We start from the raw sequence: 23,243 nt of genomic DNA, 5'->3' as shown, positions 1-23,243 counted from the left end.
TAATGTCCCTGTTGTTACCCAACGACCTCCTCAAAACCTCTTGTATTACACAAGAGTTGCTGTTCAATAACATCCCGCGGTTTGCCGACAATAATAAACGTTACGGTAGATTCCTTAACAACGTGAGGATAAATGCCAATCATTTATCCTCGTGCATGTCATAATTAATAATTACAGTATTTACCTACTTTGTCATTTTAAACATGATGTGTGCTGCGGTAACAACATGTTAGCACAGGTTTAGCAGCAGGAGCTCTTACCGCCAGACAGCTACAATGAACGGAGTAAAGACAACTACAGAAACACAGCAGCACTTTCCACAAATCTTGAAAGAATTATTTTCTACATAGCCCCTGAATAAATACAGAAACATTCATACGATAATTTATCCGTAATTTCCTTCATGAATATGTTTGAAGTTAAAGCAAAGAATTCGTGTTAAATTATATTAAGGATTATTTCTAGACGCATGAATCTACGTGGTGGATTTACTTAACGGGCTGGTTGTTGATAGAAACATGGCGTCCCGGTGCAGCCTCTCTACTTTATTTCCTATTCAAAGTCAGCTGGATATCGCCCTAGAAGAAGCTACGACGACCCAGGAGAAGGAAAATCTGGTGCTCCAGTATTTGAAAAAACTAGACGAGAAAGAAGACCTGAAGATACCGGATTTCCAGACGGGTTAGTCCATGTTTAGCCCTCTTCCTGTACACCAGCTGATCCAGCAGAGTTTGCTGTCATGGCATGTCATTACACGCCTCAGTGCAACGTTAGGTTTTCTAGTGTGCTGATGGGGGAAAACATGTCTTTTGTCATTTTTATACTTAAAAAACACGTTTTTTTCTTACTCCACTACATTTCATATGGAAATATTGTGCAGTTTACCTCTCCAGTTATCTCAGATTGTACATTAAAAACTCAAGATAAGCTAAAACAAAACAAAACAAAACAAAAAACAAGACAACACTCATCTCACACGGTTTCATTTCAGTGACAGTTATGATATTTAAAACAATGGACAGAAATGTCTTCTTTCCTCTCCCATTTTCACATATCCCTCAGACTTATTTGTGGACTCTACTGGGAGGGGTCAGAATGATCCCTGATTAGGAAGGGTTGAACCAGTTAAAACTAGCCTGATCTCACCCAGCAACAACTGTACAGCACTGATTTGTCAATAATAGCAGTCTTTAAAATAGCAGATCAGTGTACTTTACTTCACAAAGTGACTTCACTTGTAATAGTAGCCTAATCGTTGATGGAGTGGGTATTGCAACACAAAATCATCAATCAGTTGTAATCATTCATACACCAGTCTAAATAATCTAAATCTAAATCTAAATACTGCAAGATGACACAAAATAATGTGCTGTTTTCTTCATCTATGTGTGTTTTCTATTCATTTATCATTATAAGATATCAGACTTCATCAAAACTACTTAGTGTTTTTCCCATTTTTAAAACAATAGCATCAACAACATACTTATGACAGTTATATTATAGCTGCTAGCCTATATCTATCTATGATTGGCAAAATAGAGAATGATATAAAGTTATAGATTATGAATGTGAGGATACTGGCAGGCTGAATCCTCTTTTTGGGAATGACACATGTTGGCAGTATCCCGTAGCACCAGTAGATGGTGATCTACAGTTGTACGTCAACCAGCCTGTTAAACAGGGCTTTATGGGACAATAACTGGGTCCTCAACCTCTCAGGTGAAGATATCAAAAATGTATAACGAACGCTGATCTAAAATGTTGAATTTTGTAGTGTTACGGTTTTCCTTGACTCAAACTGAGGATACCCAACAGACAACAGGTCTGAATACACAATGTGTTGAATTTGTTTTTAAATTTCCAGAGCTGCGAAACAGTCAAAGGGTAATCATTGCTATTCATACAGTTTTATACCTTAAAATATAGTGTACAATATACAAGTTTTCCTCCATGCCTTAATCTCTTCTTCACATAGCCCAGTTTAAGTAGAATAAGAAAGGGATTGTGTGTAAAGCAAAGCACACAGTACAGTACATGCCCCATTTTGTGCACCATGTGCAAACACTCTCTTTAACAGATAACATCTTCAGACTTTGAAATCAGTGGAGCTATTTCTTCTTTCTCCTGTTTTTCTCCTGCTGTGCATACATCATTCTTGAAGATGGAAAAAAAAGGGACAACGCTGTAACTTTAACCTTGGGTTAACCAGGTCAAGTGCTGCTGAGATTAAGGATCATTTTTCAAAGTGGACATTTCAAAGCTAAGCAGCTGCACAAGTATCGCAAACAGGCAGTATAATATTCAAAGTGCATGTGAGGTAAGAGTGAAAAAACTTCATCAGACATGAGCTTTAATTTATTTCTGGTATTTGATAACTTCATAAGGCTTCTAAAGCTCTGAGTATTTCCAAGTGAATGCTTTGATCCATCACGTTGTCCAACTCTTTTCCCCCATGTGACATGATTGCTGTGTGAGGCCTGAGACAGATTTAACCCTTAGGTATATTGTGATGACTACCATTACCCTCCGAGGACTGTGATGGGCACCGTAAAGCGCTTGCCTACACTGTGACTAAACATAATTAATAAGATGACAGCGTCATTTATTTCCACTCTGTGATTCGCTCCAGGCTTGGAATGGCTGAACACGGAGGGGCCTCTGTCTCTGAACAAGGAGCTGGCTGGCAAAGTGGTGCTGCTGGACTTCTTCACTTACTGCTGCATCAACTGCATGCACATCCTGCCTGACCTGCACCAGCTGGAGGAGAAGCACTCTGTTAAAGGTACGGATCTCATCCCAGGGGGTTATGGTGATCCTGGGGGAGACTCCCTGGCTCTATATAGCTGGGTTAAAGGGATAGTTCAACATTTTGGCAAATTGGCCCATTGCCATAATCTCTATAGTCCTAGGTTTGTTACCTTTAATTGTCCGTGCATAATTTCTTGGTTGGTTTCCCTGGTCAAACTCATCAAATACACAATCCAACAACTCCAAAACGCTCTGATGGACAAGTTGTGACCTGCACATTCACCACGTTTTGAGATAATAACAGAACGTTACCAGACAGAGTTGTTTTCGAGGTAAATTCATGCTAAACCGCTGATGCGCATTGCTGTCGGGCGCAGTTTTTCGGCAAGCAGTCTCTGCATTTGCCTCGAAAACAACTCTGTCTGGTAACGTTCTGTTATTATCTCATAGTGTGGTGAATGTGCAGGTCACAACTTGTCCACCAGAGCGTTGTGGAGTTGTTGGATTGTGTATTTGATACACATTGATTTGAGTTTGATGAGGGAAACCAATAAATCCCATGAGCCTCCGTAGCGTAGCTCTGAGCAACTCGCTTCTAAAAATAGCTTGCACCTACAATTAAAGGTAACAAACCTACTGCTATGACTATAGGGATTATGGCAATGGGCCAATTTGCCAAAATGTTGAACTATCCCTTTAAGCTCAGGAATAAATAGATCTGTATGATTTAGAGAAATAGACCAATCCTAACTGTCCTCCACAAATGGATTACACATCACCACACAGTCAAAATTATGAGAAGCAATTCTCATCACGAATCATGAATGAATTATCACATGAAATGATCTGATGCTGTTACCAGTTGGAAAGCACGACTGGTCACGTTGGTCTACTCTAAGTCATTTGGCTGAAGAAAACTGTGGTACCTCATGTTATTGTAATTTCACCAAACTGGGTAAAATTAAATTGTCGTGTGTGAATGTTAAGCCTGTCCATTGTGAATTTCAATCACACACCCTCATGTCAGTGGATAGGCTTTGATCTCTGAAAGACTGCAGCAGATTGTAATGAAGTTACAACACAATCTGCGTCTCGTAGTGGAGCTCGCAGGCTTTGCTTAATTAGGAGAAACTGTTCCCAGTGTCTGCAAACAAAGAAATGACTGGTTGCTGTCCAGAGCTTGTTAACCATAGCTGTGGTTAAATGTGAGCTAATTAAGAAATGGTCTTCCTCCGGTGAGTTACCACTTCATTTCCCATCTTATTAAATGCATGGCTTATTATTTTTTTTAAGTTGGTAAAACTAAATAATGACTTGTATAAGTTTTGAATAAAGTGTTATTCCTGTACTGCAGAATTATTAAAGGGATAGTTCACCCAAAATTCAAATTTCACTCATTATCTACTTGCCCTCATGTCGACTAAGAGCTGTGAGAATTTTCAGAGTCCTCTGACATGAGAAATTGTTCCGAAAAAAAAAAAAAGTTTGTATTTTAAGGTTGTTTGTAGCGGAAGCTCCCAGTGTCTCGGTTCACTGCTCTTCCTGTGTCAGTGCAAATCTCGCGTGATTTGCACTGTCCGGCGGAACAATTTCTCATGTCGGGGCTTCAATACAAGAGGGACATTACAGACGAGCAGTATGGAGGTATTTGGATGTTTTTTGGTGTGTCTTTTTGGACGAAGAAAGTTGGTCTCCATTGACAACCATTATATGGACAAATACTGCTGCACGAACCCCTGTAACTCAGAGAAGGCATGGAGGACTCTGAAAATTCTCACAGCTCTTAGTCGACATGAGGGTGAGTAGATATTGAGTGAAATTTGAATCTTGGGTGAACTATCCCTTTAAATGTGCAGATGCATCTGCCAGACTGCATTTTTAAGATGTAGCCTAGTCATTAAGGCAGACTACAGGTAGAGTGGGCCCTGCAGGAGGGAGCAGCCTGGCAGGTCTTACTGAGGGAATACAGTCCACCAGTACCTTATTATGTGGTGCTGTGTCATGGGGACGTGTAGGTTCACCAGGGCAGGAAAAAGTGTAGTACATCAACTTGTCCTCCTCTGTTCTGTGAGTATGAAGGCTCTTATCTCAGCTGTGAAGAGACAGTGACTAAAAATATTTCCGAGCTGCAGTGTCAGTGAGGACGTTGGCCCATGACTGTACCCTGCTGCAGCTCACTGTACGCTCCATGTAAAGCAGAGTCACATCGGACCGGCTGCAGCTCGGCTCCCTCCCACTGCTTCAAGGGATCATCTGAGGAAGCTGTGCCGCTTGTAATACAGTCGTGAGCGATGCAGGACCCAGAACACACACACACACTGTAGTGCCACTGCACATTATCATACTTGCCTTATCTTTGGCACGGCTATGGGTACATTCTGTTTGCTGCTCTGGTCAGTGAGGTGTGGGAGCCACCCTGTCCAGTCACTCCCACAGTCCACCCCGCCACCCACCCATCGTCACTCCAATCTGTCCCAGTACTATAGCGCTTGGCAGAGACGGGGGATGACGACATGCACTGCAGGCCGCGCTGCCGCGCTGCCGGGTTTGAAGGTTTGGAGTTGTGTGCTTTTACTTCTGTTGAGGAAGTGTCCTGTGGGGTCCATTTATGGAGGACTGAGGGCTTTTGTTTGCTCTCCAAAATAGCATGCAATGTCATGAGCCAAAAATTATAAAATTGAAATGAAGATATAAGCTTTTTCCCCATATTCTGCAACAAAGTCAACTAAATTAGAGTGAATATATGCATTTTCTTGATGATAAAAAGAAACAGATTTTAAATTGTTTTTCAAAATTATGCATTTTGTTTTCTGAGTTTATCTCATTTGAAGGCCTCAGTAAATGGGAAACCAATTTTAGTCACTATTTTTAATGACTGCCCTCAATGTACTAAATTCTGTCTGTTCCTTAATTCCCTAGATTTGCATATTATTCTCTTTTTTTGAAGCTTTTATCACCTATTGTTCTGCCTGCCTGACGCTACCTTTATTTAGAGCTGGCCAAACTGCTCGCAATATGAAAAGCTGAAAATGGATATGAATATGAGAAATCACACACACATGAGTCTGGTCTTTTCTGCCTTTGTGGTCATTTTCAAAAACATCATAATGACACTCAAAGCAGTTGTATTGAATGTAAATGTTTATTGTCAGGGACTACCAATAGAAAAGTAGAATATTTGTTTTATTTAGGCAGGTGTGCAATTCTTTAAATTCTTTAATTTTGTTTGTATGTGTATTACATAACCTATATTTTCCAGAAGCTGTCAACCTCGGTTCAATGTGAGTAAAGCATTGTGTGTAGTTTTGACATTTCTGTCGTTCCAGTCCTACTTTTTTTGTAAACAGTATTGTCGGGTTTTGACGACGTGAGCATAAAAGTAACTGTTTCACAACAGAGCCTTGCACTGATAGGGAAACAGGAAGGAAACGTATTGAGACCGTGTGAGGCCACTTTTGTTAGTACCACAAATCGTGGGTTCAAAGAGGGGCATCAGAAACATGTATTTTCCACAGTTTTCGCCCATTCAGTTGCATAACACCGGTAAACCAGACAGTTTATAGTGTTAGTTGACTTTGAGGACTACTGAGAAATCACTAAGAAACTCATAAAAAGCTTTGAGGCAGTAAAAAAAATTCCAGGAACCTCACTGAGAGCTCAGTGATATGATTTTATATAATATTATATCTGAGAGAGATTTGTCTAAGATATTCAGCGGTTTTCAGTAGCGAATCACATGTTACCTCACTTCACACAAGCAGCCACTGCATCCATGTGTACGTGTGTGTGGTGCTTGTGTCTTGTGTTAACTTGTTATTGATCAGGCTTATGCAACTGGTTGACAACGTGATTTAGAGGGAAGATTTTACTGAGATATTTGTTATGTTCGGTTAATAGATGAACAGTTTCTTTGTGTTTCATTGCTGCCATTGGACTGTGGATGTTTTATATGAAGGAACAAAGCTGAAAAAGCTAAATCACGTGTTGGAAATCAAAAAATAATAATAATGTCAGGATTCACTCTGATAATTGTCTTAGTCAAATCACTTAGTGTTTTGTTATGTTTGTTTCTTTCTCTCTCTCAGATGGGCTGGTTGTGATTGGTGTGCACTCTGCCAAATTCCCCAATGAAAAGGTAAGTGGTTTTAATTGCACAGCATTATTTTGCCTTTGAGAAGGATTTATTTTCTTTATGCATTTTCATAACAACAAACTTCCAGTAAATGTGCCATTTTGGCAAAACTGTTAAATTTGGATATGATGCAAGACAATCTTTAGTCAACAAGAAGCAGTTTTTCTTCAAGCAAAATCCCTAAAGAGGGAAAGTATCTGTGATGTTACAACAGTGTACGAGCATAATCATCAGAATTATCATAGCAGTATTTTTCAATTTTCACTAAGACCAGAAAATATGTTTAGAGCATCTCCTGACCCTGACAGCCTGACCTTCATATGCCTCAGCACCGCTGACGTCCAGAGCCAGAGTCAAATTGTTTTCAGATTGTCTATACGTCCTTTTGTCGTGGACACAAGAGATCTCTAATTGCCTTGACTTGACTTTTTCATTTAGCAACATTCACTTGGACCCAGAGGTGAATGGATTAGTCTTGGGTGGTCAAAGATCAGTTCTTTTGGCCTTGTGAACATAATACCTCACAAAGTCCTCAGGGAAACCCCTTCAAGTTTTGCACAAATATCTGTTTGGACTTGAGCCCGTGAAGTCATGAAAAACATGCCTGACGCACATACTGCTTTTCATGCTTGTTAGTGAGAGAAGTGGAAGAAGATGGATAAAGATATTGGGGAGTGGGGGGCGGGGGGCGGGTATTAGAGGGGATGTGGGAACATTTCCATTCTACACATTTAAAATAAAGATTTGCATATTTTGTTTTTTGTTTGTTTTTTTGCTGCAAAATAACAAGAAGTTTCAATGTTGTTATGAAACAGCAGATTATTATCTTGGTTCTCAGTTTGAGTAACAGTTTTCATTACTATAAATGAGCTCAGTAGACAGAAGAACATTAATTCCTTAATTTAATGAAGAGATTTCCACATTCTCACAGAGAATATGAGTTTGTTAATTGGCTTCATTTTGAGGCTGAGGCGTCCAATGAAAATATGAGGATGTAGTCATTGAAAGGATTTGTTTAATATTTCATAATTAGAAAGAAAATCAATATCCCGCTAACATCTTTATTATTTAACCATTTATTACATTAAATAAACTGAATATTCGGGAACTCTTATTAATGTATTAATTGATTCATTAGTTATAAAAACATTTAATTGATGAGTAATCCATAGCTCCTGTGTGTTTTTCTGTTTCATATTTTTTATTAAAGGGATAGTTCACCCAAAATTCAAATTTCACTCATTATCTACTCACCCTCATGTCAACTAAGAGCTGTGAGAATTTTCAGAGTCCTCCGTTCCTTCTCTGAGTTACGGGGGGGTCCGCGCAGCAGTATTTGTCCATATAATGGTTGTGAATGGACACCACGTTTCTTCGTCCAAAAAGACACACCAAAAAACATCCAAATACCTCCATGCTGCTCATATGTAATGTCCCTCTTGTATTGAAGCCCCGACATGAGAAATTGTTCCGAAAAAAATTAAATAAGTCTATATTTTAAGCTTGTTTGTAGCGGAAGCTCCCAGTGTCTCAGTTCACTGCTCTTCCTGTGTCAGTGCAAATCTCACGTGATTTACATTGACCGGCGGAACAATTTCTCATGTCGGGGCTTCAATACAAGAGGGACATTACAGACGAGCAGTATGGAGGTATTTGGATGTTTTTTGGTGTGTCTTTTTGGACGAAGAAACGTGGTGTCCATTCACAACCATTATATGGACAAATACTGCTGCGCAGACCCCCCCGTAACTCAGAGAAGGAACGGAGGACTCTGAAAATTCTCACAGCTCTTAGTTGACATGAGGGTGAGTAGATAATGAGTGAAATTTGAATTTTGGGTGAACTATCCCTTTAATGTGTATACAAGAATAACAAAGGCACTTACATGGTACATTGGTGTCAGCATTAAACATGTTTGTATACACCCTTGGATTTAGAATTGTGTTTGTGTGTGTGTGTGTGTGTGTGTGTGTGTGTGTGTGTGTGTGTGGGGGGGGGGGGGGGGGGGTTACATCGTTGCAAAAAAGTCCATAAACGGTTGCCATTTATTGTAGAATTTGCTCAAGTTCCCCCTTGAATATCTAATTTTTTCAATTTTCAAAAAGTACATAACCTCTTTAATCCATTGTGTACTGGAGGGAGCAGTTGTGGATTTCCAATTCAGAAGGAGGTGGCGTTTAGCAGTTAGTGAGGTAAAAGCTATTACTTCCAATTCTTTAGTAGAATATAGGGTATAGTCATCCGGAAGACCAAAAATGCCAATGTGTGGTGAAATGTGAATAGTTATTGAAAATACCTTAGACATGGTGTTGAAGTAAATTTGCCAAAAGACAAAAAAAACATGCGAAACACACATGCGTAAGATTGCAGGATGTGCCTCCTCATCTGTCACAGACATCTACCATACTGTATCTGGGAAAATCTGTGCCAACTTAGTCTTCGAATAATGGCATCTAAATACAAGTTTAAACTGTATGAGGGTCAGGCGGGCACAAATAGAGGTTTTGTGAATGACCTTCAGTGCAGATTCCCACCAGTCTTCATCAAAGACCAACCCCAACTCACGCTCCCAAGTCTCCCTTGTTTTGATGGGTAAATGATCATCATATGATTGGATAGAACTGTAAACCTTTGAGATTAAAGACCTTTGTAAGGGATTCAATTCTAAGAGTTCCCTCTGTGTTTTTATACCAACCCTTCAAAGGTCCTGGCCAACGTCCGTAGCGCTGTCCTCCGCTATGACATCATCCACCCAGTGGTGAACGACGGCGAGGCGCGGCTCTGGCAGGACCTGGAGGTGTCCTGCTGGCCCACGTTGGTTCTGCTGGGGCCACGAGGCAACCTGCTCTTCTCCCTCGTGGGCGAAGGCCACCGTGACAGGATGATGCTTTTTACTGACGGCGCCCTGCACCACTACGGGCAGCAGGGCCTGCTGCAGCCTCACACAGTGGGCATCAGGCTGTACAGAGACTCCCTGCCTCCCACCATTCTGTCTTTTCCTGGGAAGGTGGCCATGGACGACAGCAAGAAGAGACTGGCCATAGCAGACACCGGGCATCACCGGGTTCTGGTGGTGTCCTCTACCGGTCAGCTGTTACATGTCATAGGAGGTAAGAAGCAGGATCCAGGACAGAGACACACAGATCCTCACACCTCCAGTCTGTGCTATTTTCAAATAAGGACATAAATCTTCGTTAAAATGTGTTCATTTAAAATTGAGATATTGTTTTAATCTTGTTATTTGCTGAGAGTAAGCTTGTGCACAAATTAAAACAACAAAAATCTAAGCAATATTAATATTTTTAGATAACTCACATGTCTCAACAACCCTCAGAGGAGCCACATGGTTGTCTGTGCTGTCCCCAGACCAGCAGAGAGGTTGGCAGCAGCAGGGACAAGTGCACTCTGGGAACTTGGCACTGACCTGAGTGTGGACAAAATGAGGGGAAAAAAACCAAACACAAGATTTGTTTTTATTTTTGTGGGTTGACCTCATCGTTATGCATAAAGAATATTTATATGGGCATAAAGATGAATTTCAAAGCAGGCGGAAGAGTAAAAGTTTATTATGTCACTGGTTGTTTTGTCTACATGAGCTGACTCTGAGCTTTGGTTCAGAGGGTCGTGACTTTATTTACAGTGTGAGCACTTTAGATCAAATAAACCAGTTATGAAGTAAATAATTGATCCACTTATGGAAATTAAAGACAACTGCTGCTCCAGTTGTAAATGCGCAAATATGTCAGTAAATATACTGTGAATGAGTAAAAAACCATTTATCAAATCTGTTTCTTTTCTCTACTAATCATCTAAGCAGTGAAAACAAACTTCAGCTCTCGAGTACGCTACATGAGGGAATGATTAAAATTGCTCAGTTCATTTGGTGGGTACCAGCCACAAAATAAATGTTAAATATCTGAACATGAGATGCAGAAATGTCCTGGGAGGACTCTCAGCAGAGAGGATGACAGAGAGGATCTATATGAAACATTAAAACTGTCAGTTTGTTGTCAGAGATGCAGAGGATGCACAGTGCATTATGTTCAGAATGAGCTCTGAGCCACTGGTTTAGTATTGGAAAAGTGGAGATTCTGTTAGGACGGAGGTGTAATCCATGTGACGTCTTCATAATGTTCATGGTATCATCACTTCTCTTTCAGGGCCTGACAGCGGGAGGCATGATGGCGACTTGTCTGAAGCTTCTTTCAGCTCCCCTCAGGGTGTGGCCTTTAAAAGAGACACCGTGTACGTGGCCGACACAGAAAACCACCTGATCCGGAAGGTAGCGCCCGCTATTGTCTCTTTAAAAAGCTGTGTTTATTCCTCAGTGACTCTCTTCACATTCATGGCTGTCTGTTTGTGTCCGTGTATCAGATCGACCTGTTAGAGGGAAGAGTCAGCACTCTGGCTGGTGTGGGCGTTCAAGGCACAGACAAAGAGGGCGGGGCCATGGGACCTCAGCAGCCAATCAGCTCCCCTTGGGATGTGACGCTCGGCACTGCAGGTGAGTTTCGAGGTGCAGAGCAGAACACAAGGGACGACATTTCTGACTATTATCATCTTTCCTCACTTTCACCTTCACCTGCTTCCTGAGGTAGCCGTCGGCCCCTCCCCTCAGACGGCTCGGCGCTGATGGGTCATTCTGAGTTCAGGCAGATGGAGGTGACAGGGAAGTAAACAGGAAGTGATTGCATCTCGCCCCCTTTGAAGAGATGTGGTGTGATCACACCTTCAGAGACACTGTTTCCACTTTGTACATTCAGTTAGTTATCAAGTCGTGCGGCTTCAAAGCCTGACATGATTCACCTTCCAAATGCTTCCTCTTCTTGAAGTGTCTATCCTGAGCTGCAAAAGAAAAGAGTTAGTTTGTTTTTTAAAGCAGCCCTTCATAAGCAATTTACTGGACAAATAGTCATTAACATCCAAGTCCTTAGTTTTTCAGACAGTGTTCCTGAAGCTGATTGAATAGAAAAGACATCAGGGCACAAGGGATCCACAGAGATAGATGTTCAAAGAACTGAAAGGGCTGATTATGTTACTGGAAGATACTTTTTTAATTTATCTAAGTCATGGGGGGATAATCAATAAGCCTCTTTTACAAATTCCTCTTCTACCTCTACTTTCTGATAAGGTTGTCCATATTCTCACAAAGTAATCTAAGGCCGCTGCTTCAGAATCAATCATCAGTCCCTCTTTATACCATGCTTTTATTATTTAGCCTTGGGCATTTGGAGTTCTTTTATTATTGATCTTTTTTGAATATTTGCCAGACTTTTTTTTTTCATCTTAAGTGGAAAGCTTTTTTTTCAAACTGTTATTTTTGTATCTTTTAGACCTTTTATGTCTGAATGTTACGTGTATATCTTGTGTTTCCATCAAGCCTTCTTATCCGAAAAAGTTCAGACTACAGATTTAAAATCAGTCAGCACAAGATGGTTTTCATACACAGCAGATCCTTCACACAGTTTGTATGTACACCCCCTCACTCAGGACTGTATTGTGTTCCTTTGTTTTGACAATAGTGCAAACAACTTCAGTTAAAAGGGGAAGTTTTCCTCGCTTTCCGCCACATGCAAATTTTCACATGTTTTCAAGCTTGCAAATCTCCACAGAAATCAGTTTTCCAGCAGAATATTCAATCAATTCATTATTTAAAATGCAAAATCACCATGGTACATGGTCTCGATACACTTTCCAATAAAAACAAGTACAGTAATAACAACAAATCATAAAAAAAAACATTAGAAAAAACACCAGAGGAAAAGGATAAAACAGTTAAAAGTTTGTTTACAATAGTAAAACACCAGAGGAAAATGCTAAAATTAGTTAGTTTAATCAAAGTATTGGGTAAAAAGGTATGTTTTAAGACGGGATTTAAAAAATTGCGGTGGATGTAGCGTCTCTGATATCTTGTGGGAGGCCGTTCCATAAAAAAGGAGCACGGTAAGAGAAGGCCCTACCACCAGCTGACTTTTTATTGATTGATGGAATGACCAGGAGGTTCGAACCAAGAGAAGGAAGAGGACGTGACAGAGTGTAGGGAGTGAGTAGTTGAGATAAATACAGAGGTGCAAGTCCGTTCAAAGCTTTATAGGTTAAAAGAAGAAGATCCGCTCGAGCCTGTTAATAATGATCTTTCCAAAAACAATAGGCTCCTTGCACCCATTGGCCCTCGTGTTGAATACATGGTTGTTGTTGTACTTGAACTGCCTTATATATGTTTCAAGTTGATAATTATCCTAAAATTTGTGTTAATTTATTAATATTATTCACCTTTAATATAAGCCATTGTAAGTGAGTTAATTGTAAGTGAGTTAATTGTAAGTGTGAGTAAGTGTTAATTGCCACAGAGTAGCTTCTTAGTTTCCATTTCAGAGCTACAGTATGTCACTTTACAGTGGTGAAGGATTTCAGAGGACATTTATTTTAGATTATTGTCTGTTGGTCTTACAGCTTCTTGCGTCAGGTGCCAGTGTTTACTTTCAGTCGCCTCTTCAAGCCTCAGATGTTGTGAAAAGCTTCGGCTGTGTTTGAAGTCAACTTGGAGCATGTGTTGTTCCGTCCTTGTGACACTGTGTAGGAACTGATAGCAAACACCAGCTGAAGGTCAGAGGGGGTTGTTTTTTTTGCCTGTACTCATCAACAGGTTGTGTTTACATTTTAGAGGTAGGGTAATTAAATGATTGATAAGTCATATAGTCATTTGTTTTTGCCATTAGCACCAATATGTAGTGTAACAGTTGCAGCAGGTCTGGGAGCAGGAGGTAATCCGTCTTAGTCACATTTCCTGCACAGGCTGATGGATGACACAACCTGCTGCTGTGGAACGTGGCCACATGGTCCGAGGATGTGGCATCAGACCTTTAACTCTGCTAACATGCTCCACATCCAAACACTCGTTGCATATTCATGATTTATTCACCGCGAGCATGAATAATTAAACTGACCGAACCAGGAGGACGCTACACCTTTTCAACTATACAGTGATAGAGTGATGGAGGCTGTCGTTGAGTCAGATGTCCAATGTTCCTGACAGTCCAGCAGATGTGATGGAGAACGGCTGAGCTCTGAGCTCTGAGCTCTGAGCTCTGCGCTGCATTCAAAATCCAACTGAGAAGCTGCATGCCTGTAAGGGTTGTGTAACCATTATCATGGCAGTGTTGTCTCTGCTGAGTGCGTCTGAGGTGGCAAATGGGTGTTGACAGACAGCGTGCTGTCATTTCAACCTGTGTCGCTGCATCTCTGAATTATGAATGAATTTATCTTTCAGGCACGTGAATTTTTTTTTTTTTTTTTTAACAAAAAGCTGAAAGAGATTTTCATGTGTTAAGCGAATATAAGTAACTTGTAGATTTTGCCTGATGTGTCAGGTAGACTACCAGAAGCTGTGACACAGGCTTCCTGATTCTAGTCTCTCTCTCTAATCAGTCTTAACCAGTGTTTTTGTGTGTTCACATATGTGTGTTTCATTTGCATGTGTAGGCGGTGTTGAAGATAACGTGCTGTGGATAGCCATGGCAGGGACCCACCAGATCTGGGCTTTGTTCCTAGAAGATGGGACTCTGCCCAAAGGAAGGTGAGAGACTGGTACAAGACCACCATGTCCACCTGGCAAGAAGAACGGTCAAAAGCCAAGGATGAAAAGAATTACGAGCAGATAAAGACATAGTATACCTGCCTCTGCCCATAAACTTGTTTTATCTATGTGTGGCTAGTCAATGAAATGATGTTATACAAATGTCCAGTGGAGCGGATGTCCACTTTGAGAAAAAAAAGTGTAGCATCATTAAAGAAGCCATGTCTATGTCTAGAACTAATTTAGCCATAATCTGGGCTCATTTGGTCTTTATCTTCTACTCTGCAACATAAACAGTGAGTCGAAGGCGGGGACGTGCGTGCGATGGGCAGGCAGCGGCAACGAGGAGAACCGAAACAACTCCTACCCCCACAAGGCCAGCTTCGCCCAGCCCTCAGGCCTGGCTCTGGCCCCAGAGGAGCCCTGGAGATGCCTGTTTGTGGCCGACAGTGAAAGCAGCACCGTCCGCACGCTAGCGCTCAAGGACGGAGGCGTCAAGCTGCTGGTGGGCGGAGAGAGAGATCCAATGGTGAGTACAGCAGCTGATGGACAGATGTCTAGATGATGCCTCATTTTGTTCTTCAAAGGGTGGATTTTTTTTATTAGATACCTTCTTCATTTATTTGTTTATAATTGGGATATAACGTGGTTTGTTACTATTATTATTATTATTATTATTATTATTATTATTATTATTATTATTATTATTATTATTATTATTATTATTATTATTATTATTATTATTATTAATACTAAAGACAATAACAACAAACAGCATCTCAAACATAATGACAGAGAAAATGAAAAGTTCATTCCCAGATCAGATTTGAAAATCCTCTCATGCACAGAAACACTGACACTATTCTGGACTCGTGGACACCACAGGCTTTCAGGGCCGTTTCTCTATAGATAGAAAATATCGATTTTGAAAAAAGCCATAAATAAACACAGTCTTTCTTGTTTGTTGTTGATCCAAAGGCCAAAAAAACAATTTTTGGTCGCACTTTCATGTCCTCACAGCCTCGCTGTTGCGGTTGTTTTATTCCTGTGTTCTTTGGTGTATTTTTGGAAAGTCCCAAGAGCTCTGCAGCTTGTGGTCACCCATGAGGATAGAGAGTAATTAACTGGAGAGTCATATACAGTTTATTCAACATGGCACCGAGCCAGCAAAATCCATTAATACACTGCACGCTCCGCTGCCTGTAGACATTTTAGCCATTTAACTGAGACAATGAAACATAAAACCTTAAACAGGATTAAAGCTTTTACAAGTAAATGTACATCTGATGTCTGCACTTTGAACGGCACTACATTTACATCAGCATGCATTGTATCTGGTCATTACTGGATCATTCCCATTCTCATTAAGCCACAGCCAGCAGTCAGTTATCTTAGCAGCAGCAGCAGCAGCAGCAGCAGCAGCAGCAGCAGCAGCAGCCTGCATGTGCCTGCCCCCTAACCCTAAAGCGAACCAATTCATACAAAAACAAAACTCCTAAGTATAAGAAGTTGAGCTTTCACAGGGGGATGTTGCTGGATTGTTTCTCAGTCGGTTGCGTGACCTTCAGCAGAGCATCTACATATTTTTTGTTTTTACACCTTTACAGGTGGTGGTAGGATGATGTCACCATCAGACAGAGCCAGGCTGGCTGTTTACCCCCTCTTTCCTTTCTTGAATAGTTAACTAGCTGCTGGCTATATGCTCAAATCCATCCAACAGCCATGAGAGGGATTTTGAACCCTTCATCTAACTTTTGCAAAAGAGGCTAATTCCTAATGTGGAGCTATTACTCTAAACCCTTTTTTATCATCTGCTTGTGTTTTTCCAAATGAAAACAACAGTAGACATGTTTATACAGACAGTGCACTGTTTCCCAACATCCACCGAATGCATTTCTGCTGTGTCACAGTCTGAAACAGAGGGCACGCTCCTGCAGTGAGGGTGAACACCTTGGCCTCGGTGTGTTGGTGCAGAAACTCTTTTCTTTTTTGAAGTTGCCATTGTAGTGAATGCTGCAGCTGTGCAGAGTCAGTGGAGCGCAGACAATCATGCGACTTTTATTTATCGATGTGATGCAGCATTAAAAGCTATTTATTTTAATTCATCCTTATTTCTCACCAACTAGTTATTGATTCGTGTTGGCCTGAAACAATCTGTCGCGCTAAAACTGTTTTCACTTCATTTTCTTATAATTTTCTGAAAATATCCCACAAATAATCAACTTTAAAAAACAATTTCTTCCACGTAATTAGAAAACGCTTCACTTTGTGATATCTTAATGGCATTTATCATCAATGTTATTGTACATCTCTCTAACTTCTCCAAAATGACTCATCCAACTATTTTTTTGCCACAGCAGCCATTGCAATTTAAAGATATTGTTATATTCCTGGTGGTTCATACAAATATGGCCTTATATTTCTTGTCTTACTGTTCCTGTATGAATTATTCAGAAACTCTCAAGATAATGAAGCCAATTTTTCTTTCATGTTTTCATTCCAAGTTATCATCTAATAGAAACTGATCATTTGTAGTCTATAGAAAAGGGTTCAGCTTGTATTTTTCAGATGAAAGTCTTTCTTCATGATGATTATGTTTTAAGTTTGGTTATAGGCGGTTCACAAATTTAGATTGGTTAGACTGTACTCTGACCCGGGCTGAGCTGAAACACAGGGGGTCACAAGTTGCAGTTTGGGCATTTGTACGTGTTTTTATCTTCATTCGATCTCCTCTGAACGTTTTTTTATCCTCTCTGAACCAGAACCTCTTTGCTTTCGGGGATTTAGACGGAAAAGGGGTGGACGCCAAGCTGCAGCATCCTCTCGGTGTTGCCTGGGCTCCCAAACAAAGCCTGCTCTATGTGGCCGACTCCTACAACCACAAGGTAACTGTTGCATGTCACAAGGCTTCAGTTCAAAGCTGCATTGTGCTCACATTTGAAGCTTCTGTCGTCATAAGGGCTTTCTTTACGTTGATGAGTGGATGTACAAAGCTGGTATCTCCTTTTGATCTTGCACCATACTGTGAACATACAGGGTTTGGCCTTTTTCCTTTAATTTAATAACCCTGTTATTTTATTTGATTGTGTCTATTTGCCTGTGTGATTCAGATCAAGGTGGTGGATCCAAAGACAAAGCAGTGTAGCACATTAGCAGGGACAGGGGAAGCCGGAGACACTACAGGCCCCGAGTTGATCAAATCCTGCTTTAACGAACCCGGAGGAATCTGTGTGGGCGACAACGGGAAGCTTCTCTACGTGGCTGATACCAACAACCACCAAATCAAAATGCTGGACCTCGACTCCAAGACTGTCTCACTGGTTAGATATGTGTGTGCGTGTGTGTGTTTGTGTAATTAATGTGCCCTGAAACGCTGACACTCCTCTTGTACTAGAAGAGTTTGGGTAAAAGATTACAAAGACAGGACAGATTAAGTCTCAACAGCTTTCTCCCTGCTCCTATCTAATCCAAACAGCCAAATTTCTCTCCTCTCTCCAGTTTCCTATTTCCATGGACTGCACAGACTCGGTACCCACCAAGCTCTCAGCTCCTGCCAAAGCCCCCACGCTTCCTAAATCAGCTGTCAGGAAAGCGTTGCCACCAGTAGCAGTGTCTCCGGGCCAGACTTTCATCCTGTCACTCACGCTGTCCCTTCCAGAAGGAACCAGGCTCACCGCAGAGGCCCCGAGCTCCTGGGCCCTGTCAGCCGACGGTGAGACACAGTTCAATCACAGTGACCAATGTCATGCTCCAAAATGTTTTATTCAGCCTCATCCCAGAAGGTATATCTGACTTCATACCTTCAAATGGCATCGTGTTAGGGTTGGCCAAGCCACTGTCATCATTTTCTATTCAGTAATACAGAAGTTAAATTAGTCATTTTTAGGGCTGGGCCGATATGCTTTTGTGCCGATTAGATTCTCTAACGATTTTTGGGTCCCGATTCGATTTAAATTGCAATTCTGATTAAACAAGTATTGCGATTCGATTTTACCAATTTTATATTTCAATTATTGTGATTTTCTTTCCTTAAACAAGAGCAGGTTGAACCAAAGACTTGATAATACATCATAAGTCATAATTACAAAAACAATACACACATCACATCAGTTTGTCTGTTGTGTTCGTTTGTTCACATAGATATCTGTGAACAAACGAACACAACAGGCCGGTTTGACTTTGTCGAGTGTAATGGCACAGAATACATGATCGTACAATAAAGATTGGTCGTCCTCCCCGTAAATTTAGAAAATAATTTTAAAAAATCGCAATTAATATAAAAATTGATTTTTTTTGGCCCAGCCCTAGTCATTTTTGAAATATTGTGTTCAATTCTGGCGACTCTAGCTAGTTTTACTGTCCCAGTGTTTGTATTGTAGCTCGCTAACCTAGCTATCTTAAAATCATTAGCTTATAGTAGGTTTTCCATTCTATGTTTTGGCTACATGTATTGTTAGCATGTATCATGCTAAAACACTAAGGCTATCCATGTTTGGTTTTTGTGTTTCAAAGCAAAGCTGACCGTATGACAACAATTTAGATGCTAGCATGCTAATTTTTCAGCTAATGTTAAAAGCAAACACCAATTTATGACATTTCTTACACTTTCAATCTTGTGTTTTTTGCACGGGTTCAGAACTCTTGCTACAGTCCCACGCTGCTTTAACATGTGCATAAACCCAAAGCTAGACAAGGCTGTTGTGCCTACTCAGGCGGCTGCTAGCCTAGCAGGCTCTGATTGGACAGTCACTGTTCAGGAGGAGGGCTTTGTTGATGGTCCATTCTGAAAAGACTCCAGTATTTGACAAAGACCTGACAAATACCTGCTGGAAAAGGTTTATTGGGGGGAAGTGCGGGGATTTAAGTAAGAGGACAGTTGAGGAAGTAACAGACAAATCCCATTTCCACACCTCAGAAATTGGCTGCTCTTTAGGAAATGCATTGGTGTCCTCAGTTGTCTAAACTCATGTTAACCAAGGCATGTTAAAATCTAAATCATGTTGCTGTTGTTTAATTTAGTTTCAATGGCCTGCTTTGTTAAAATGATTTCTAGCTGTGACCTATCTTGTTCTCTACATTTAATAATGACCTCATTCTGATTGAGCCTCTCAACCTCTCCCACTAAGCTTTATTTCAGTGAGTGATCCACGATTCTGTCAAACAAAAAAAATGCAAGTGAATGATGCTTAACCTTCATGTTGTTCTCATTGTACAACAAGTGGATCCACACTCATCCGGCCCACACATGAGATTTATAGTTTCCAGTTGAGGGATGGAAAAACAGATCAGTCTTTTTAAAGCAGCAACAAGCTTCTACATGGGTATGGATGATTTAATATACTGTATGATATTTACTGCCACAATCTATAGAAAGGCTTCGCCTGGTGCTCTCAGTTTGTAATCAACAGCAGACTGACCCTCGGATCAAGTGTGAAGTGATTAGAGATATCATGTTAGTGATGGTTGATGGTCTGTTCATTAGGTTTGGAACAAAAGTGTTTCCATCATTGTGAGTGATGCAGCATGCAGTCAGAGATATCAGCAGACTATTTTTAGAGCCTTTTGATAAGACGACATGCCTTGGTTCACATAATTAGCTACCAGGCTATGTTACGTGATCCTCTGCTGTCCGATTATACCCGGTCTAGACTTATGCCGATCAGATCACGGCAGAGGCAGGAATTTTAATGGATCAAGTTAGAAGTGCACGCCAGATCTAAATTGTTTTTTAGTGGCTTTTTAGAAATGGCTTCCCTGGGATTTCACGTTAGGCACCAGCTTCATTAATCACCGCTGGCATGGATTTGACGGTCTCCCTGGCATAATAATATTTTCTCACAGTTGAAGCTTGAGCCATTTCTTTTCGGCTGCCATTTATCTTTCACTGCTCCCGTCTCATGATGAGTATTTGTTTCTATAAATATCCCCCTTTTTGTTTCAGAAAAATTCACGTCCTCTCCCTCACTTCATCTGATTCAGTGGGGTTATGTGGTTTTGGGGGTAATACTGTATATTGGCCTACTCCATTTAGCAGTGCTTTAGTGCAATGCTCAGGCTGGAGACAGTCTAGCAGGCAGAATGCACATTGCTGCGCTCAACAATACATGTAGATGTCAGGCAGACATTTCCATATAAACTCATCTGCGCTTTTGGAAAATGAGCTGTGTGAATGATCTGGGTCTTGTTTTATGTGAATCACCTCATGAACGTTAGGGTCATTTAGCACAGTTAGGCAGTTGTTTATTTTTCAATTAGCCAGAGTAATTCAGACTATTGATTTTTTCCCCCTGTTTTTCACAGGTAATGAGTGGCTGTTAGACGGTGAGGTGGTTACTGGCGACATTCTGGATCTGTCGAAGCCCCTCTCCATCTCAACCAAACTTCCAGCTGTTCTAAAGGAAGCGAGCAGCACTCCGAGCCTCACTGTAGGGGTGTGGGTGTACTACTGCATGGAAGCAGGTAACGCCTGTATGATGAAAGCAGCGGCTTTCACTCAGCCTCTTCAAATAAGTCCCAATCAAGGAGAGAAAGAGGTCACCGTGGCAACAACTCATGCCTTTTAAGGCTTCATTTCTCGTCTCCACTTTTTGTGCCGTTGCAGCGCAATTTTGGTTCGGATCTCAGTTTAACTCCATCACATGTTTTGTCCGTTGTTCTGGAAGAGGTAGAAGAAAAAAGTACAGATTGTTTCTGACAGGGTCACTTCTCTTTTGACAAAAATGTATTTCACACAAACCTGATTTTCAGCAGAATTTCATTTCAAACTACTCAGAAAAAGCTTCTCCCCGAAATATAATGTATCAGTGCTGCAATGTCCTTGACTGTGCTGGACAGTTATTGATAGGAACGCAAACAGATGCATTCACATGCATCTTCTAAAAGGCAGTACAGCAAACACAACTGCAGCCTGAAGTATAGTATAGTAACTATATAATAATATATGCAGAGGACAGGTTGTCCTGCCGAGTGAAAGAAAACAGTCGCCATTATAAAAAAACTAAAAACACTGTCTTTTTCATCAGACTTTAAAATTTTAACACTAAAATGTTGTACATTTCTGTGGATTTAATGAATGACTAAGAAATAATGATGGTGCGGCTGGTGACAAACAGACTTTCTGTCTTTTAAAATTGTGGAGGATTTAAAATTCTCGCAGATATTAAAAATGATGTAAAAGCCAAAACCTCCAATTAGCCTCACATTTTCTCCTGAACCGGCAGATGGACGTGAATTTCCAAGATGCAAAAAAAAAAGAAATTATCGGAAGCCTTCTGTTTGCATTTGAAACCATTTCTCTTAAGAATTGTTCAAGAACTTTTTCCCAGTCCCTCGAGTAATTGAAGAGAAGGAATAAAAAATGAGACACTTCATTGGAGCTGATTTTGGATTCAGACCCAGAGAAAGATGTTTTATTCTAGCTTTGCTCGGCCAAGCGATGCTTTTGAATGCTAATGGTGAGTTACGGACAGCTTCTTAAGAATACGATATTGAAATCCCAAGAGGGAAACTTTTCTTTAATCTCAGTCCAGGGAAAAAAGTAGCGAGTGGAAAAGGACAGAAATGAATCTTTATGATAAATGATCTATGCAGACTCACATTCTTTAGTGTCTGTTATACTGTATATTTAAGATGTCCATTATGCTTTAAAAAAATAATATATCTCCATGTGTATACATATGTGTGTGGTTAGTCAAGTTTACAGCCGGTCTGACGGTGCCTTCAGGCGCTTCGATTAAGCTTTCATAAATATTGGTCTACATGTGACTGAGCATGAGTAGTGGTAGTTGTTTACAGAGTCATAAAGTTTGCAGCCATAGCTTAAAGCTTTCCTCAGTCTATGGACTGAATACACTTTACAATATGTTTATTTATGACACAAGGAGCCCTTTTAATTCAGATGGTGAAGTGTGGCTGTTGTGTAAGTCATGAATAAAGTGCCTGTTACTGATAAGGAGAAGTGACCTCTCTAACTGATAACGGCAAATGATCATTGTTTGGCTCTGTGCACTATGGGATGTTGTACTAAGAAAACAAAGTCTTATTAAACCCAGGCATTTATATTTATATACATCATTACTCCCCCACAAAGGGAACATAATATGAAAGAGATGATTTAACCATTTGATGAGACACTGTAAGAGGTGGGGGTTTTGTTGTGTAATGTTATATTATAATGTGGCAGTTGTTATTGTCAGTTTCCCTTATTGGTTTTCAAAGTTATGAGCTGTTGTCAGAAATGAGCCGTAGAGTGTTTTGATTGTCATCGCTGTCATCATGCCTTATAACGTAATTGTGTTTGTCGGACTGTTTTTTTATTTGGTTTGGATTGCTCGGCCCAAGTGCCTTGGAAAAGCGGCGTTACAGAATGAATGGTGGACCGATGACACTTTGACTGTATCAGAAGCAATAACAACATATTTGTGTTTTGTTCCCAGATTTTTTTTTCTTCAAATGAACTGCAAATGTTTTGCCAGTGTGTTTTCTCTTCTCTGTGCTCCCTCTGGCATTTTCTTAATGAACAGTGATGAGCTTGAGTGGCTACTGGTGGACATTAAGGTCCCGATTGTGTTTTCTAGATCTCACTTGTGTTTCCTCTTTGTACTGTACTTTCAGGCACATCTTGGCATGCTTTTGTCTTCAAGGGTTCCTTATTAATACATATACTTGTATTCTGCACTTTAAGATGCAGCACAGCAATAAGAAAAAACCTAATAAATCATTTTTAATATTCTGGTTTGTGTGTGTGCTTTGATAAGAAGGTGAGGTCTCATATGAAAAAGACATTCT

At 40.5% G+C, this 23,243-nt stretch overlaps 1 protein-coding gene across 1 annotated transcript; it reads left to right on the top strand.

Annotated features, from left to right (window-relative positions):
• Nucleotides 1–511: 511 nt before the first annotated feature.
• On the top strand, nt 512–22,086 carry nhlrc2 (NHL repeat containing 2). Its single transcript, XM_083994039.1, has 12 exons — nt 512–681; nt 2,630–2,782; nt 6,834–6,883; nt 9,585–9,990; nt 11,041–11,162; nt 11,255–11,384; nt 14,363–14,456; nt 14,754–14,985; nt 17,219–17,341; nt 17,567–17,776; nt 17,955–18,168; nt 20,757–22,086. Exons 1-12 carry the CDS (start codon nt 519–521, stop codon nt 21,017–21,019), a joined length of 2,160 nt encoding a protein of 719 aa, XP_083850165.1. The 5' UTR covers nt 512–518; the 3' UTR covers nt 21,020–22,086.
• The last annotated feature ends 1,157 nt before the right edge of the window (nt 22,087–23,243 follow it).

The sequence above is a fragment of the Trachurus trachurus genome, assembly GCF_905171665.1.
Source record: "Trachurus trachurus genome assembly, chromosome: 19".
Taxonomy (NCBI): domain Eukaryota; kingdom Metazoa; phylum Chordata; class Actinopteri; order Carangiformes; family Carangidae; genus Trachurus; species Trachurus trachurus.
Note: the sequence above shows the minus strand (reverse complement) of the source record. Positions and strands in the feature narration are given on the sequence as shown.

Excerpts from the sequence above, each read along its gene's own strand:
- nhlrc2 (XM_083994039.1), top strand. The coding sequence starts at position 519 with ATGGCGTCCCGGTGCAGCCTCTCTACTTTATTTCCTATTCAAAGTCAG. Across the intron at positions 682-2,629 it reads GATACCGGATTTCCAGACGG|GCTTGGAATGGCTGAACACG; the intron begins GTTAGTCCATGT and ends GATTCGCTCCAG. Across the intron at positions 14,457-14,753 it reads GGGACTCTGCCCAAAGGAAG|TGAGTCGAAGGCGGGGACGT; the intron begins GTGAGAGACTGG and ends CAACATAAACAG.